The following is an 18,749-nucleotide window of genomic DNA, read 5'->3' as shown; positions in this document are numbered from 1 at the left end:
TCTTGTCTACTTTGGAAGGGAACAGTTAGAAATGACGTTTACAAAGTTAAAAAAAAAATAGAAATGATGATATATATATACACAAAAGTCTCCTGTGGGAAAGAACTTTATACATGATGAAACTCTACAAAAGTATAAACATATGAGCATTTTTTGTGACTACAGTGCAAAGCTTATGTGTCTTATAATTAGTTAATCAACTCAAGTTTACTAAGGTGCCCTTTAGAAAGACAAACTAAATAATATCTAGAAAATTCTCATTTGAACCACCAGACAGAAAGCTTATAAATAAACATACCTTTGAGGAGAAAGCACCTAAGTAATTTGATAGAATCTTGACCAACAGCTGGGGCACACTAAGCAAGTTGCTCATGATTAAATTATATTAAATTAAATTTAAAACATCTTTGAAATAGCATATCCCCATATTCCACACGATTGAGCCACAGAATATTAGAAAAGAATATAAAATGGCTTGACGGAATTATATGTAAATGCAAGGCAATTTATGCATCATAATCTGACACAAAAAATTTAGGAATGTTCAATTAATGGTACTGAGAAAACTGGGTTGCTACATGCAAAAGAATGAAGCTTGACTACTACCTAACACCACAAACAAAAACCAACTCAAAATGGATTAAAGAACTAGACATAAGACCTGAAACCATAAAATGCATAGATAGAAGGAAATATAGGTGAAACACTACATGATATGGACATCAAAGACATCTTTACAGACACATCACCCAAAGCAGTGATAGTGAAGGCAAAGATAAACAGCTGGGACTACATCAAATTAAAGAGCTTCTGCACAGCAAAAGAGACAATAACAAAAACAGAGAGAAACCCCACCGACTGGGAGAACATTTTTGGACACAACACTAATGATAAAGGACTGGTCACAAAAATCTACAAAAAGCTGATGAGACTCAACAAAAACAAAGAAAATAATCCAGTCAAAAAGTGGGCAGAGAGCTAAAAAGAAGCTTCTCTAAAGAGGAAATGCAAATGGCCAACAGGCATATGAAAAAAATGTTCAACATCACTTGCAATCAGGGAAATGCAAATCAAAACTACCATGAGATACCATCTTACACCAGTGAGAATGGCACATATTAAAAAAACTAGCAACAACAAATGTTGGCGAGGATGTGGAGAAACAGGAATACTCCTGTACTGCTGGTGGGAGTGCAAACTGGTCCAACCACTATGGAGAGCTGTGTGGAGATTTCTGGACCTACTAAACATAGAGCTTCCAAAGGATCCAGCAATTCCACTCCTAGGTATTTACCCAAAGGACACAGAAACATCAATTCCAAAGAACACCTGCACCCCTATGTTTACAGCAGCACTGTTTACAATAGCTAAGCTTTGGAAACAACCCAAATGCCCAAAAATAGATGACTGGATCAAGAAGACGTGGTCCATATACACCATGGAATATTACTCAGCATTCAAAAAAGATAAACACATGCAATTTGCAGCAACATGTATGGAGCTGGAAGGGATCGTGCTCAGCAAAATAAGCCAGAAAGAAAAAGAAAAATACCGGATGGTCTCACTCATAGCAGGAATCTAGAAAACTTAAATAAGGGACCAGGAAAAAGAATAACGATAAGAAAGAAAATATCAAAATCAACAAACAACGATGAATCAGAGACACTCTATGGGATGTGGGGGCGGAGAAAGGAGGGATTGGGGTCAAAATAAGGGGGTTGTAATTGTATGGGGAATATAAAAATAAAATTAAAAAAAAAATTCAGGAATGTTTACCAAGTAGGTGGTTCTCTAAGAAGGATATTTATAGGACCAGGGCTTTAATTTCTCTGTCTGAAATAAGATTTGTTATCAGTGACTGAGAAGGGAGGCTAAACATAGCAATGGGATTCTAAAAATACATGTGCCTAAACTCTTGGAGCAGGAAAGGTGAACCATTTGTTTCCATCTCTTTCTAGTCCCTTTATTGGAGCACTTGGTCCATCATTTTACTGATTTCTTTGCAAGTCTGTATTGCTACCATGAAGTCCTTGAGGAAAGGGGTTTTTGTATCTATCTTTGTATCCCCAGAGTCTCTCTCATCAACTGTCACATTATCACAAAAAAGATTGGGAAGTTAGATTGTCAAAATAAATACCAAAGTCGGCTTTCCTTTCAACTAAATTAATTAAAAGGCTAAGTTTGGCATGCAAGAGAGCAGAGTACTGCAGGGCATTCGTGGTAGAGTCAGGGAGCAGCTGACAATGGATCAACCTGAGCTTGAGCCTCTGCTTCTGAAAAAATGGGTGTAATAATAACACCCACATCAAAGGGTGTCACGAGTAATACACAACAAGTGGCATATGAAGCCAGTAACAGGGTCATTGGTACAAACTGAGGGCTTAATAAATGCTATGATTCTAGCACTCTTGCAAACATTTTAAAAATTGGTAAACATTTATTTTATTTTTGTTCCATTATCACTAAAATAAATTATAAACTCAAATTCTTACATAGACCCTCTGACAACTATTTCCTAAAGAAAAGTGCTTTCAAAGTCAATATATGGAATTGTCATATCCATAAGCAGTTTTTATGGACACACATTATTCAAAAGGCACTACTTATGCAGCAGAAAAGAAACCAGATTTAAAAAATTATATTGAGTTCAGATCCAGTGATAAGATCAAACAATACTTGGAGATGAAATGAAAATGAAGGCGATTTATCAGAATCTATGGGACGTAGCAAAAGCAGTACTAACAGAAGTCTAGAGCAATACAGGCCAACCTCAGAAACAACAAGACTCACAAATAAGAGACTAAAGCTTGCACCTAAAGGAGCTAGAAAAAGGAGAAAAACCAAAAGCAACAGTTAGTAGATGAACGGAAACAAAAATTTAGAGCAGAAATTAATGAAATAGTGATTAAAAAGACAAAGCAAAGGATCGATGAATACAAGAGCTGCTTCTCTGCAAAGATTAACAACTTACAGACAAATCTTTAGCCAAAATCAAAAAGTAGAGAGAGAAAATACAAGTAAATAAAATTAGAAACAAAGGAGAAGTTACAACAGATACTCCAGGAAAAAAGCATAATGTAGAATAGCTCTGAAATGACTCACTAGGAAGTCTTTGTAACGTTTCAGCTCTCCTCAGTGTCATAAACAAGAGTATGCACTCAAATCTCCAAATATTCATTCATGCAAATATTGGTTGAGCCCAGTTGTACTCAGGCACTGTTCTTGGTGCTTGTGATACAGTGAGTAGAAGAGACATAGATGCCTGCCCTCATCAAGCCTACACTCCAATGTGAAGCAGAGTTCACCTAAAATAAAGCATATACTCAATCATTGTCTCCTTGGTGGTGGGAGTGGTGTGGTAGAAACACATGTTAAAGTGTGACGCTGTATGCAGTATAATATAGAAACATGTAGTACTGAAAACCAATATTAACTCCCTCAAAGAAATTCCCAAAACCACAGTAACAATCACTCAATCCTATCAGAATTCTATATTGCTAGTAAAGAGCCATACGTATTTTTTTTCTTTTTGGCTTATCCTTTTATTCACTCTGTTCTTTTGCAAATGGAATATAATATTCCTCTTACCTATAATGGACATCACTATCATTAAAGCAAAATTACAATAATGCAGCAATTATTTTTGCTACTCAGCAAGTGGCGCTAATTAGTTTTATCAGACACCTTGTGAGACAGAAAACAGTAGGAATGTGACAAATATTTTTTTGCTCCTGCTATCAATAATACCCACCACAGATTTTGGTCAGTGGCTTCACCCAAGAAACCCCAGTCAAAACAGAATTTTCACTTAGGAAGGGATTTTGTTTGGTTATGACTTTTTCACAAACACTGTCAGGTTTATGAAATAAGAAGAATTTTAAAGTAAGTGGAAGTGACGTTTATGAGTAAGGCATGAACTACAAAGGTGGCAAAAGAAAACAGAAATATCAGATGATGTATGTTTTTCTGCATGGTCAAATGAAAAGTGAATGGATGTCTGAATTTCCGCCCACACATGCTCTCCTGACCAAGGTCCTCTTACCTGGCTGCCATGAGATCCAGGAGATGCTGCCAGCGGTCATTGACCTTCCCAAGCTTGTACTGGATCTCAGATGCTTTGCTTTCATGACTGGCTCGAGCAAGACGCTCACCCATTTGCTGGAGTTGTATTTTGTTCTCTTGGGCAACAGCAATTTCCTCCTGATAATCCTGCATAATAGCAATCAATTTCAATTACTGAGCTCAGAAAGTGTATTCTTTATATATATATATATATATATAATTTTACGTCATTGTTCATTTTTAGACAATGTTTGTTTTCCTACCCTTCCAGGTATAGTCGCCATAGAATCTCCTTCCCCAAGGCCCCCGTGCACCATCACCACAGTCCCCTGTGCTCCTCCCTCCTTCCCTCTCATCCCTCTTCCTCCTCCTCCCCTGCAGGATGTCTCTGATTTATACTTGTCTGTTTTTGCTTTGTTTTGTTTTGTACTGTTTTTTCCCCCTGATGTCTTAGTTGGTTCCCTTATATTCCTCCTATAAGTGAAACCATCTGATATTTTCCTTTTTCCTTCTGACTTATTTCACTGAGCATCATTCCTTCTAGCTTCATCCATGTTGCTGCGAATGGCACAAAAGCAAATTCTTAATGCATTCAGCCCAGTTCTACTGGAAACGTGGTAATTACAGTTTACTACTGCTTGGAAATAGTTCAGGCATGAGGGACACGGTGTGAATACCAGATTCGTGGTACCTATTATTTTCAGTATGTATTTGGAGGCTGGGTTAAATTTTTATACAGACATTCTAAAACACAATGGGGAGTGCTTTCTATTCTTAGTGGACATTAAAAAACAGTGAAAGTATATACATAAGAAAAGCTAAATTTGAAAGGTTTTAATAGTGGGGAATTACACTTGTTGCTGTACTCACCAACCTGATATTATACATAGAATTAATTCTTATACAAATAGTTGGTGGGAGACTTAGAAGATGTATGTGCATGTGTACTACTGACATCTATGTGCATATACATATGCATGTCAATTATGTTATTTGTGTACAATGTTTTAAAAGGGTATCCTCAATTTTAAAAGACATCTATACAGTGCCAACATCTGACAACACATACATAGATCAGTGGCAAACTGAGTTTCAAGAACAATAACCTAATGGCTTAGATGATCAGGGCATCTCAAACCTTCTTTGTTTTTTGTTTCTCTTTTTTTTTTTTTTTTTTTTTTTAACCACTATTGGTCTTTATTGAGGTGGCAAGGTAGAATGACACCACCAAGAGCAGAGCCTGTGGACCTGAACACGGGGCCTGATGGTAGGGTTTCTCAGAGACGCATGTCTCTGGGAGAGAAGGTGGTAGGGGATGCAGGTGCTCACAGGGTCTTCAGAAAGGCCCTATATTTGGCAACGAAGGGGGCAGACAGAATTTTCAGCTGTTGTTGAAGTTCCTGCAGAGTCTTGTCCTGCTCTTGCTGCTCTCCCATCACCTGCTGTCTGTAGTGGTTGATGTAAAAGTTCACCTAGTCCTCCACTACGGTGACCATGGCTTCTTCTGGGGTAGGAGGATCAGGGAAGACTTGCTGTTTCAGCAGAACATTACATTCCTTAATTGCTTTGGAAATAAGATCTTTATTGTCCCGAAGAGCCATGGCCTTCAAGTCCAGTGTCTGTCTCCCCAGCACCTTCACAGTATGTATGCCCCTCTCTGCCAAGCTCAAACCTTCTCTGTTAACCCAGTTTCTGCACTAGTTCCTCACAGACAAAACTAAACCAAAACAAACTTAAGGAACTGCAGGAAAATATGAAAAAGTAGATTCTAAAGATTAGATCCCTATTACTGTAGCGAGAGAATAGGAGATACAACAATGAGCAAAACAGAGAAAGTCCCTGATTTTTCTCTAGTGATTTTTTTTTTACCCTTTAAAACAAATACCCAGGATCCCTACTGGAGAAATGACCAAATATTAAACATTGTGATGTCTTTATAAAACATTCATCACAAATTTAAAATATTCTATATATTTTATATGCAATGCAGGACTTCTCATGTAAGCTTATTTTGTGTTAAAAAGATAAAATACTTAAAGTAGAGACTTCCTTGTACAGGAAAGTAATTATGAGCGAGGCCCCCTTTGCACTTGTTAAGTGTGTGTGTAAGTGTCATGGAGGGAGGAGACACAGACAGCAGCAAATGCACCTTCTTGAGCTTCTCAATCATTTCTTCAATGAGGATGTCTCCATTCTGGGAAACTTTGCTTTCCATCTGAGTCAGCCATTCGCACAGCTCCTTGTTCTTCTCACTGAAGACCGCCCATTCGTTCAGCCTTTCACTCACTTGCTGCCGCCTTAAGGAGAGCTGCAAAGGTGAATTGGGAGAAAGTGCACAAGGGTGATCAGAGCAGAAGTCAGACCCTGCAGAAAGCATAGACCCACTGGGTTTGGTGGACTGGGCTCAGCAAGCCTTGGGCATCCCTATGTCACTGTTCTCCCTGAGGTACAGAAGAACCTTCTCTGTGGTGCTTCACAGCAAGGGTTTTTCATGAAATACTAGGGGCAGCAGGGAACTCTGGACTGGGCCTTGCTGACCCACGTGTACATGACTAGCTTATGGAAGGTCCTGAGCCAGAGGTACATGCGCCACCATATTTATCACAGCATTAATCACAATACTCCTACGTGCCAGTGCTGATGGAAATACTAAAGAAAGCGTCCGATTGAGCTAACCTTCAAGTTAGCAAAATATTGACTTGAGTGGCAAAAGATGATGTTTTTCTGCACGGTCATGTTAATAATGACCCATTAAGCCATTCATTCCACTACATTAAACAGTTTCCTCTCAATTAGCTTTTTCTCTGCTAGCATCCTTTTATGAGAAATTTCAAACATAGAGGAAAGTTGAAAGAATTATATGGCAGGCATCTGTGATATACTCTAGGCTCTAAAATTATTATCATTGTGTTACTGCTTGCTTAAGTACAGGCATCCCTTTATCCATCAATCTATTTTACTTTTTGATGCACTTCAAACCAATTTCCTTTAGAAAAAGAAAATGAAAATATTTCAAGAAGCTATATACTTTCATTTTAGCAATTACAAGCTCTGTTAGTAGTTAGGAGAATGCCATTCACGGCCCCAAACAATCCCCAATGGCTGTGTCTCTATAAACAAGAAAATAGCTGGAAATCAAGTTGTGAGCTGAGAACACCAGTGCTGAGGGTTCCACAGAGAACCAACCCTATACCCCACCACTTTTGAAATACCATCAGTCAAGTTCATTCTCTTGAATTAATTATGATCTTTTGAACCAAAAACTTCTCTGGGAAGGTTGACACTAATGAATTTATCAAGTATTTCCCCACTAGTAGAATACCTGTTTACTGTTTAAGTTTTATTTGAGACAGAAAAACATAGGCATAGAATTACTTGGGGTGGGTGCTGACAGGGATGGAAAAGGCTAAGAAAAAACAGCTTAAATAGACAAATTTTGGGCCTCCCTGGTGGTGCAAGGTGTTAAGCGTCTGCATTATGAAGCTATCCACAACTACCACAGCCTGAGTTCAATCCCTGGCCAGGAAGTTACCCACATAGCACAGCAGACTTCTCCTGACTTGTCTGCTGTGCCCCTCAGCAGTATGTTTCAGTAGATCTGCCTGTTCTGCTCCCCACTCTGACTCTGTGAATCCTCTCACACACCCCCGCCACACCTCTGGCCTGTACCCTAGCTCTTGTATGCATAAATAAATAATGAGAGCAAGGCCATTCATTATTATCCCCATTCTACAGGCCAAGAGAGAAAGATTAGGCAAATTGGAGGCATTTATTTATAGTCTATGTAAGACAAGACCAGCAATGCTTGAGTCTGATACTGTTTGCAGGAGAACAAATATCAAAGGCAGCTAAGTTTCAAAAACATCATCATCACTCTTGGTGCTGTGATGATGACATGGTTGCTCCTCTCCTCCGAGCCTTCCTTTCTTCATCAATCTTTCCCTTGTTCCAAAATTTATTAAAAAAAAAAATACTCACTGGTTGCAGAAAACAAGAGTTGACGCTGAGCCAAGCACTGCCTTAAGTACTAGAATGCAGTAGACTGACAATGGAATGTACCTTTCAGTTTGCAAAACTATTGTTTAAGTTGTAGGATCAGTGAACAGCACCACCTCTCCCTTTGGGTTCAGGTGAAACCCCCATGTTATTTATCAGCTTAGCAATATTTATGCTTTTTTCAAGGGTACAAATAATGCTTTGCAACAGCTGATGGAACGGGCTGAGACCTCCAGAGTGAGGCAGCTGAACAGGAAATACATCCTTTGCTACTTCACATATTTTTACCATGATGATTTGAAAAACACCGAGCAATGACAATGATCCTATATTTAGGACTCAACTAGAATTCCACCCCGATCTACAAACCAAAATGTAGAGAAAAACACATACCAGCAAAGGCTGGGCTGTATCAGGCACAAGAAACCCTGCAGGGAGTCTACTGAGCACAGGATGTCCATCTGCAGGAGCTGGACTCTGCAGAGACTACTTACAGGGAGTCTTCCTTACCTCATCTGTGGCCAGTTACTCATCTCCTCAGCTGCTTTGATTGCAATGCAAAGAGACTGCTCTTCAACAGGGAGACGATTCAACAGGGAGAAGAAGCCATGTTGAACTAAAGTTTTTAACTACAATGAGGCACAGGCACAAGCTCATTTCCTTTGTGGTTTCATACTTGGTAAAAGTTCTTCGGAAATGATAACTCGAGAGCTAGTCACCGGTCTACACTACAATTTATAATCTCTTTACAGTCTAATCCTGGCACACTTGTTGTGAACATCCATGACTAAACTCTCACTAGTTTAAATCATTTTATTTAGATTGAAGTAATTAATGTGAGAGGAATCTGCTTTGGCTTCATGCTGTAAGACACTCAATGTAGTTTCTAGAAACCCAATGTGAATCTCTGCTTCCTCTTTTTTTTTTGATGTCTCACTGTACATACAGGTGCAAGGTTATTAAGCTCTTCACACTGCATCACATGATCAACAGCAACTTTAAAATATACTTCCAGATGGCTTCCTATGTAAATCTAAGTTTGATGTGCAATTTTACTGCATATAAATGTCCCCCCTTTTGCTGTGTTCAGATTTACTGAGATACAATTAACGGATAATGTTGTGTATGTTTAAGGTGTACAATGTGATAATTAGAAACAATTAGATTAGATGAGAGGATTGCTAAATGGCTACCACAGTTAGTTAACACCACCATCACCTCAAGTAGTTGCTGATTTTTTGGTGTGGTGAGAATATTTAAGATCTACTCTATTAGCAATTCATAGTCTTGCTAACATAATCACACTGTACATTAGTTTCTGAGAACTTACCTTATTGTTCTCTCTTGTGTCTTATGGCATTTTTATACAGAGCCTGAATCCCTAAGTCAAAAAGTATTGAATAATCATAATATTTTTAACCTCCCCAATATATTAGAAACCTTGTCATTATTTTGCAGATAGAGGAACACAGTATAAAGACATATGCTGATATTAACAGCACATAAGAACACTGAGCTGCTGTAGATACTGCGTATACAAAGAGATGGTCTTTGTCCTCCAGACCCTCAGAGTCGTGAAATCAACTCACAAACAAAAAAAAGATGGCACAGCTCAGAAGAACTGGAAAATATCGAGGACTGATAATCTTGATAATTGAATCTTGGAGTGGTGAAATTTGAAAGAAGGCAGTTAGAAAATAGAAGGGAAGGAATCACCTGAGGAGGAAGCTGGTCTTAGCAAGGACTCAGCGAGGGCCATTATGGTAGGGTGGGAGGGGTATGGGTGCCCGTATCTAAACTGTTATCTCGCTAAAGGCTTTAGAGATATCATCTAGGCAGAGAAATAGATATAGCCTAATTCATTCCCAATAAATATGATGAAAAGTGTTGAGTCAGGAAATACTGCTAGGCTTTTCTCGATTTTAAGAAAAACAAATGAAGAGCTTACAAGAGTAACTGAACATGGCTGTGATTCTTTCCCAATGGTTGTATCTACCAAATACCCTCCATTTATCTCCTCAGCCATTGCAAAATCTTTACATTAAAAATTATACAATAATTTTCTGGATGGTAATCCACTGACTTGGGATAGAAGAAATCAGAAAATAATAAAGTATAATAATTAACATTATCACCCCTCACACATCACACTTCTTGTGTTCACTGAGAATATGGAGCTCGACAAAAAGTGGCTAAGATAATTTTGAATTATGTCTAATAGTTAGCATGTTTGTGAAAATCGGCTCTTACTGTTTTTCTTTTCAAAAATTTTTACTTGTAGGAAACTGTTCTCACATTCATCAGCATGCTCCAAAATTTTCCTTTGGCTCACGGTCTTAAGAAATACTTGGTTGGCTTGTCCTCTAAACACACAGAGAGAAATTTTCCTATTGATAAATTTCTTGTTAATTGTCAAATGAATCAAGAAGCTATGAGACTCTAAAACTGTTTAATGTTTCCTGATTATGAAAATACATCTCAGGAGACTGAGAAGTGGGGAGGATGATGTGAAGATATCTCCAGGGCAGAGTAATTGGCCTGAAACTGGGGAGGTACAAAGAGGCCTCTTCTTGTAAGTGCCTTCCTCATCCTTCCAACATCTACTATCCCCAACAAGGTCCTCTGTCCACTTACCATTCCCCACCTTTACTCAGGCAGCAACCCCTTCCAACACAGCTGTGGCTCGCTCCACATCAATCTATCTCCTCCACATGCTGTCTCAGCACTCAGTTTAAGATTGAGCCACTTTAACAAGCATTTCCTTTATCCTTGGCAATCCATACTGCCAGTTGGCTTCCATCTTTATACTGTTTAACCCAGTTTTCTCTTTATTGTATTGACTCTCCTGGACTGATTTTCGTCTCAGCCCAGTTGCTTATTTGATAGCAGCAATATCTATAAGTTCTTGTGAGATTCACAATAATTAATGTGAATGATTCATTCAACAAACATGCACTACAGCCTACTATGTGCCAGGCATGGCAGATGGTATGAGAAAAAAAAGAGTCCAGACACCTTCCCTGCTTCCTAGAGTGCTGCTCTCCAGATTTATGGGCAGAGCCCATTCCTCACTCATGGGTCCTTAGCTATACCCCTTTGCCTTGGATTTTGCAGATGCTATTTCTCACTGTCTTTCCATGAAATCTTTCCCTTTCACTTCTAGGTAAAAAACCCGTCTGGGGGCCTCCCTGGTGGTGCAAGGGATTAAGACGCAATCTATGAAGCTGTCCGCAGCTTCTGCAGCATGAGTTCGATCCCCGGCTGGCCAGGGAGCAACCCACATGGTGCAGCAGACCTCTACTGACACGCCCACTGCTCCCCTCAGCAGTGTACTTCGGTCAACCTGCCTTTTCTGTTCCCCACTCTGTCTCTGGTGAATCCTCTCACCCCCTACACCTCTGGCCTGTACCCCAGCTCTTGTATGCATAAATAAATAAATCTTAAAAAAAAAAAAAAAAAACCAGTCTGGATCTCCTTCAAGGCATCATCCATATAGAAGGTACTTGATAAATGAATATAGTAAGAAAAAAAATCCATACAATTATCAATTACTTTAATCAGCAGCAGCAAGAAATGTTCCATGAACAAAATCAGCTCCATGACATTAGCTGTTTTTTCACGTCTAAATCACGAAGGAGGCCACCTAGCAAAACCACACCTATGAACAACAAAACTATTTTTCCTCCTAAAACTAATATGCTAGTTGGTAAAAAATAGAGCAAAAAATTCCAGTTTGGGTGCATCTAAAATATAATATTAAGATAGAATTGTCTCAGTCTGAAGTAGTCTCATAATAAAAACAGAGTTCTTCCTTGTACATGAGTGGAAGTGATGGGATGGGCCAAATGTTGGTCAAGTCATTTGACATTCCAAGATATCACTTAGTTTTCCAACTTCCTGAAATACTACAAAGTCCAGAATCTGTTTTACCTGATGGCACAGTTCCTCCCACTGCCTTTGCAGGAGCTCCATGCGCTCATTGAGGATGGAGATATCATCTGCACTGATGTAGGCACAAAGGGTGTCCTTCAACAGGGTCAACTGTGCCAAGTCGTCTGTCCAGCTACTAACTGCACTTTCCAATTCCTAGATTTAAAAAAAAACAAACAAAACAAAACAAAAAACCTTGAATACCCATGGATAAGAATCACCAATAACATCTGAAATGTATTTTGAATCTCCTCTTGTTACAATTACCTTTCCATCCTATTCTATTTGAATATCTGACTTGGTCTCTACCCCATTTACTTTCCACATAATCTGATAATTTGCCAAGTTCTTTTGATATAATATCAGGGTGCTTCCTATACTCTCCGACCATTTACCATTTCATTAATCAATTATGAACATTTTTCTAAGTTAATGTCATCACTTCACTGAGCTGCTTTACTTTTAATCTGATTTAGTAAACTGCTAACCTGCCTTATCCTTTTGTCCCAAGTTATTGATCATGTTAATAAAATATTTTTAAAAATTAACTGTATCTTCAAACACTGTGGGTTGCTGATTCTGTGATATATGTTTACAATGTAAAAACTGAAAATATCTGCTATTACTCAATTTAAAAGTGAACTAAATGTTACATTTACTGAAATGATAGATAGATACATAGATAGATAGATAGATAGATAGATAGATAGATAGATAGATAGATAGATAGATAGAATAACAGCCGGAATACATTCTCTGCAGGAGCAGAGTTCTTTAATTTATTGAAAAAAATATATACACATACCCTGACATTTGTGGCAATCATTTAAGAAAAAGTCCACATAATAGTATTTGAATTGACATTAGTTTTTGCAATGCTTTGAACAGATGACCAGTTTTACAATTTGTATAACTCTTCCTCTTTGCCAACTGTTGATGTTTTTAGATTCCAGCTAATTTATTTTTTGTCTCTTCACATAGGAGACAAGTTTTCAAAGGCAAAGGCAATTAACTGTACTGGCTGAGGCTAACTTCCTAGGCAATTAAGGCAAATAAGGCTTCAGTCTGAATTTTCCAGGTAATTGCTTTGTTTTGCTGCTAAGGGTGGTTTGGGGAACAGTAGCAGAGAGCTGGACCAAAATGCATCCTACTTTTAATCTTCAAACTCAATAGCAGCTCATGTTTGCAACTGTTACATATTTTGGGAGACAACTACCATGATCACAATATTTGGCAGAAAGACAGAACCATCCAAGTGTATGAAATATGCAGCATTTTTGTTTAAATCCCTATTCATATTAAATGGCATACCAATGTGAACATTGCCTTCTTATACCAGTTTTGAGCCCCCAACTCAAACATCAGATTTGGTGTATGGATTAAGAAAGAAACATAATAGCACTGGCCCAAAATGAATTATTTCAGTTCACAGTGTATACACCTATTATGTGGTAAAAATAGAGTGTTGAGAGTCAGGAAATACTAACTTGGAAGTGTTATTAAATTTCCAGCCCAGTTTCACATCTGTGAAATGGAAAAAAAACAGCGTCTTCATCAACTTAAACTCAAACCGACTGAGAAAGCTTTAGTCTACTTACTGGCACACAGGAGGAGTGCTTAACAGTAGTTTTCTCTTACAGTAGTTTTCTTTTTCTGCTTAACAGTAGTTTTCATAATCACTTGTTATAAATTTACAGTCACAGACTAGAATAAACTCTCTTTACTCTTCACAAACTTCTAAGTTTATACCAGATACTATGTCACTTGCCAGTGCTGATGTAAAATACGCTACCTTTCATTTTTCTTAAATCTGCCTCTTCCAAGTTTTGAAAAATATCCTTCAATGTTAACATTGAAGGGAAAAAAGCTTATATCCATGATTTTCAAGATTTCTAGAATTTTTCAAAAGTTAGTTTTTTTTTTTAAAATGTTTAGGGCAATTTTAGCCAAAGTGAATAGAGAACCTCTGATTAGAATCCAAGTCCTATGAGTATGTGTGAAGTTTCAAACAGAATGAAATGACTAAATATTTGCTAATGATGGGGAACTTAAATCCACATATAATTTGAACAAAAAGCATCTTTAGCAGTAGTTCTGATTTGAGCCACACATTGTTCAGCAGAGAACTGCTCCCCAAGCTCTCCACTTGGCTATGAAGTTTAAAGCTCCATAGCCTGGAAATTCTGTGGACAGCAGGCCTGAGAAGAGCACACCCTTCCAGAACCTTCGGCATAGAAAGCAGAAACGATAAATGACTGATCTCTGTTACTGAGAAAATACAGGTGTGAATGGAATGACTCCTACAGCCACTAAATCATGCTGGTCTCAATGAGCTCATGAAGCAAGGAGTGGTCGGTCTCGACTACTGATTTATTTCAGCAGTGATTTGAGGTGCTGATAGTAATCTTTAAGAAGTCAGCGCTCTGTGTAACTGAAGGACTGTGTGCCTTCATGCACAAACTGAGACCAGCCGTTTATCGTTCCTGCTTGCCATGCAGAAGGTTCTGGAGGCAGGGTGTGCTCCTCTCAGGGGTGCTGTCTGCAGAATTTCCTGGAATGCAAAGCCTCTTTCTTCTTCCTGTAAAGTAGACTCAACTGCTGAAATGACTCTCTCGTGGGGGCCCTTTAAAAAGGCTGCTTTTACTGCTCTGGACCCAGCTTTCAAACATATTTTTATATTATATTTTACATTTTCAATTACTTCTTTCAAAGAATCCATAAGCTAGTCTATAATTTCATCAACTGCAATAAATCAACAACCAAGGTTTAGCAGGACTGTGGGCCCTCATGCAATGTACAAGGAGCTGCAAGTACATGCAGATGCCCAGGGGACTTTGACGGGAACGTGGCAGGTGACAGTGAAGGCTCCATCCAGTAATTACCTTGCAACGCATTTGCTCCACGTGGAGCTCTTCATGGTGGTCTGGTAGCGGCTGGGAGAGCTTCTTTTTGAACATTCGTAGTTTCTCCAGAGAATCAGCGATTCCCTTCTCACACTTTTCCCAGTCCTATAGTGGGAGAAGAAAGAAATGTCATGGATTTGGGAGTGGGGGGCTAGGAATTGGGAAATACAGGAAACACCCTTCTTAATTCTAAAAGGAAGATATGAATAATGGGAGGATGTGTGCAAACCCATCATCCTGGCAGGCAACATAAGAAGAGCTGAGTTCTAGGTGGACTCTATTATCCATGTGACTTTAAGCAGTTAATGAAGTCTCTGTTTTCCCGAGGGATGGAAATAATGCAAAACTTCTGTAATTGTTTTAGGATTAAAGGAAGTACAGGTCTAAAGGCACGAAATACAATACCCAGACATTTTTCTTACTGAAATAATATTACATTATAACATTAAACAAGCTTCAGGTGCTCACTGCTGAGAATCAACATGTGTGTCTCCTACAGGCAGGTCACCGTCAAAAGTCCAAGTCTACACTTGACTGCACCACTGTCCTCCCTTTCCTGATTTACTGCCTCCTCCCCTCTTGCCCTCCTGGTAGCGAAAAATTGGTCTTATAGTCCTAAAGTTCATAATATTATTAGTATATATTATTTTATAACAGTATTAAGATGTGATTACAAAGCAGGTAGTCACGTAAGGTATAAAATTATAATGGCTTGATTTTTGGCATACTAATTTAGACCATTAAAAATTAAAAATTTGGGGGCCTCCCTGGTGGTGCAAGGGGTTAAGCACCACACTATGAAGCAATCCACAGCCTCTGCAGCATGAGTTCGATCCCCAGCTGGCCAGGGAGCAACCCACATGATGCAGCAGACCTCTCCTGTCTCACCCACTGCTCCCCTCAGCTGTGGGTTTCAGTCAGTCTGCCTGTTCTGTTCCCCGCTCTGTCTCTGGTGAATCCTCTCAAGCCCCTGCATCTCTGGCCCCAGCTCTTGTATGCACAAATAAATAAATCTTTAAAAAAAAGAATTAAAAATAAACATGCATTATATCTGTGAAAAGACATACAAAAATAAGGCTGTATAAACATTTGAATTTATTACCACTTCATAAATTCCTTCTTAGGTAAATAGAACCAAATGCATAATTCAAAATAAAACAAACTTTAACAAGAATAGAGACTCCCCTTTCCAGGAATGGCTGAGATTCTGAAGTTACAACCACTTCTTTTCACTACATGACTCATAAGGAAATAACTTAACGTTATGGTCTGCAAATATCTATCAAAATGGATGTTTCACACATCAACAAACAGTCAGACAAGAAAAGCAAAAGCAGTGACTCATCTATCTCACCTTACTAAGTCATGGGAATATGTCCAAAACTCACAGTTCAAATAAGAAAAAAATATGATTAACATGTTCCCTGCAAAATGAGTTACAATGTGCCTAATCCTTCCGTTAAAGAAAAAAGATTTAAAAAAGAAGAATCAGGCAGATTGTATTACTGACGAATTGTTCTTTGTGCAAACAGTTCTTTTTCAGATGCTCAAACATTTTTGATTGTTTTCCGCACTAAAGGTAATTTGTTAATTAATAAAAATCATGACCCCTATGGTTGTGCATACAGTAGGCATTAAAAAATGGAAAATGTGTTCCATTAACTTTAGCTATTACCTTTGAACCAAAAGTGACAGATCTTGAACCAAGGTCACAGATAATCTCATTAAAGTGTTCCTGATTATCAACATACAGAAAGTTGTGTTGATTTTTCAAAATGATAACTATATCAACAATGATAATTACTGTCATTTATTGAGCAGTGAATTTGTTTCAGGTTCTGTGACACATGATTTCCCTGCGTTAATTCATTAAGTCCTCACCATTCCACATGAAGGTGGTATAATCATACCCACTTTACAGGTCAGGAAACTAAGGCTCGCCTAGGTTGAGTTACCCAGGCTGTTTTGATTACGATGGTTTTAATCTGAGTCTGTCTGAGTTTAGAGTCTATGTGCTTCTCAATAGCTGATGTCATACTTGATATAGAATTAGAAAGTAAGGGGAAAATGTGCATTGTGTGAGGTGTGGCTCAATCTACATGGCCCTAAGTGGTGTGTGACCCTTATGCTAAGGAGTTATGCTTTATGGACTTATGCCAAGTGTCTAACCAAGACACCTAAAGCATCTTTCATGCTTAGTGCGCCTCCTGGAGATTTTACCTCTGAGCAGCCTGCTGGACTAAGCGATGATCAAATCGAGACTATCTTCTGTACAGGCCTTTCGCTGTCATAAAATATGAGATATTAATCTTGAAAACCACTTTAGAGTCTTAAATTAGGGTGTGGAAATGACACTTCACATTCCTGTCTAGATTTATAAAGTCATCATGGGGCTCCTGGCTTAGCACTGGTGATTAATCAGACCTCACCACTTGGACAGTCTTACTAGACTTAAAACTACTTTGATAGGGGATTTTCTTGAAAGACAAACTGCTAACAATTCAGAAACTTTTCCAGTTTGTGCAAGATAAGGCAAAGTCTATTTTTTTTTAATGGACTAGTATGAGTGTGTTGCCATTTTACCTAATTAGTTTTTAATATCAGTACTTTTAATTTTTATATTGTTTCATGGGTAATTTTCTTTGAACTGAGGTTTATATCATTGTAGAATGTGTTATGATTTCTCCTCCTGAGTGGAGCTCTAACTGCTCAATACTACGTGTGATAAGTTCCACTCAATGTATCACAACTGCTCTAAATTACGTACCCGTGTAAGTCCAGTGAGCTAGGTGGCAAGTATTTTGCTTTCTCGTTCTACTCACATGGATTTTATTTAGTCTTTTCATTGTTTTTCCCTTAGCACCATCCCAGTATGCCCCTGTCTTGTAGACAGGACATAATCTTCAGTCAGACACTGGGTGTCAAAATACTGCTTCTGTGATAATGCACTTTGAATTATTGGGTCAAAGGATGATGATGGGAGAAAGAAGCACCATTCAGAGGGCACTTTTTTATTATTTTTATTTTTATGATTAAATTTATTTTCTTACATAGATGTTAATTTTTGGACAGCATTTGATTCTCCCCTCAGGTGCAGTCCCCGTGGTTCTTACACCACTACAGCACCCGTGACCATCACCACAGTCCCTCCTGCTCTCCCCTCCCCTGCTGTGTGCCTCAGATCCAGGGACAGCTTGCAAGCTTTGTCTTTTTCCTGGCCTTTTGTTCAGTTCCTCTACATTCCACACATCAGGGGCCTCCCTGGTGGCGCAAGGGGTTAAGTCCCAGCACTGTGAAGCTGTCTGCAGCCATTGCAACATGAGTTCAATCCCCAGCCAGCCAGGGAGCTAGCCACATGACATAGCAGACCTCTCCTGTCTCCCTGCTGCTCCCCTCAGCAGTGTATTTCAGTAGATCTACCTGTTCTGCTCCCCCCTCTGTCTCTGGTGAATCCTCTCACCACCCCGCACCTCTGGCCTGCACCCTAGTTCTCATATGCATAAATAAATCTTTATGTTCCACACATCAGTGAGACTATCTGATATTTCCTTTTCCCTCTGCCTTATTTCTCTTTCAGAAGGCCTGTAAGCTGCTTTCTGTTTACAGGAGAAAAACACTGAGCTTACCTTCAACAGGAAAGCCAGCTTTTTCTTCTGCTCCTCCAGACGCGTGCTGGCCGATCTCCACTTCTCCTGGATGTCGGTGAGCTCGGCCTGCAGGGAGGCCTCGGCCCCGCTGTCGGCTGAGAGCAGGAGCTGCTTGCCCGCCTCTACCGTGAGGATGTAGCTGCCTTGTTGTCTCAGGAACACCTTTTCCTTGAACTGAAAGGAACCATAGCTTTTAACTTTTCATTCTTTT

General features: G+C 39.0%; 1 protein-coding gene across 5 annotated transcripts in view; it reads right to left on the bottom strand.

Annotated features, from left to right (window-relative positions):
• Window positions 1–18,749, bottom strand: part of SYNE1 (spectrin repeat containing nuclear envelope protein 1) — a 432,020-nt gene that overhangs the window by 50,455 nt on the left and 362,816 nt on the right. For all 5 annotated transcript variants that reach the window (XM_054697946.1, XM_054697947.1, XM_054697948.1 and 2 more), the window contains 5 exons: window positions 18,518–18,712; window positions 14,871–14,996; window positions 11,989–12,144; window positions 6,212–6,370; window positions 4,043–4,209 (listed from right to left, as the gene is read on the bottom strand). In XM_054697946.1, coding sequence (XP_054553921.1) covers window positions 4,043–4,209; window positions 6,212–6,370; window positions 11,989–12,144; window positions 14,871–14,996; window positions 18,518–18,712 — 803 coding nt within the window. The remainder of the gene's footprint in view (window positions 1–4,042; window positions 4,210–6,211; window positions 6,371–11,988; window positions 12,145–14,870; window positions 14,997–18,517; window positions 18,713–18,749) is intronic.

Source organism: Talpa occidentalis, unplaced genomic scaffold, assembly GCF_014898055.3.
Source record: "Talpa occidentalis isolate TD23 unplaced genomic scaffold, MPIMG_talOcc4v2.1 talOcc4.2, whole genome shotgun sequence".
Classification (NCBI taxonomy): Eukaryota; Metazoa; Chordata; class Mammalia; order Eulipotyphla; family Talpidae; genus Talpa; species Talpa occidentalis.
The sequence above is the reverse complement of the archived record's forward strand: the minus strand, read 5'-3'. Positions and strand labels throughout refer to the sequence as shown.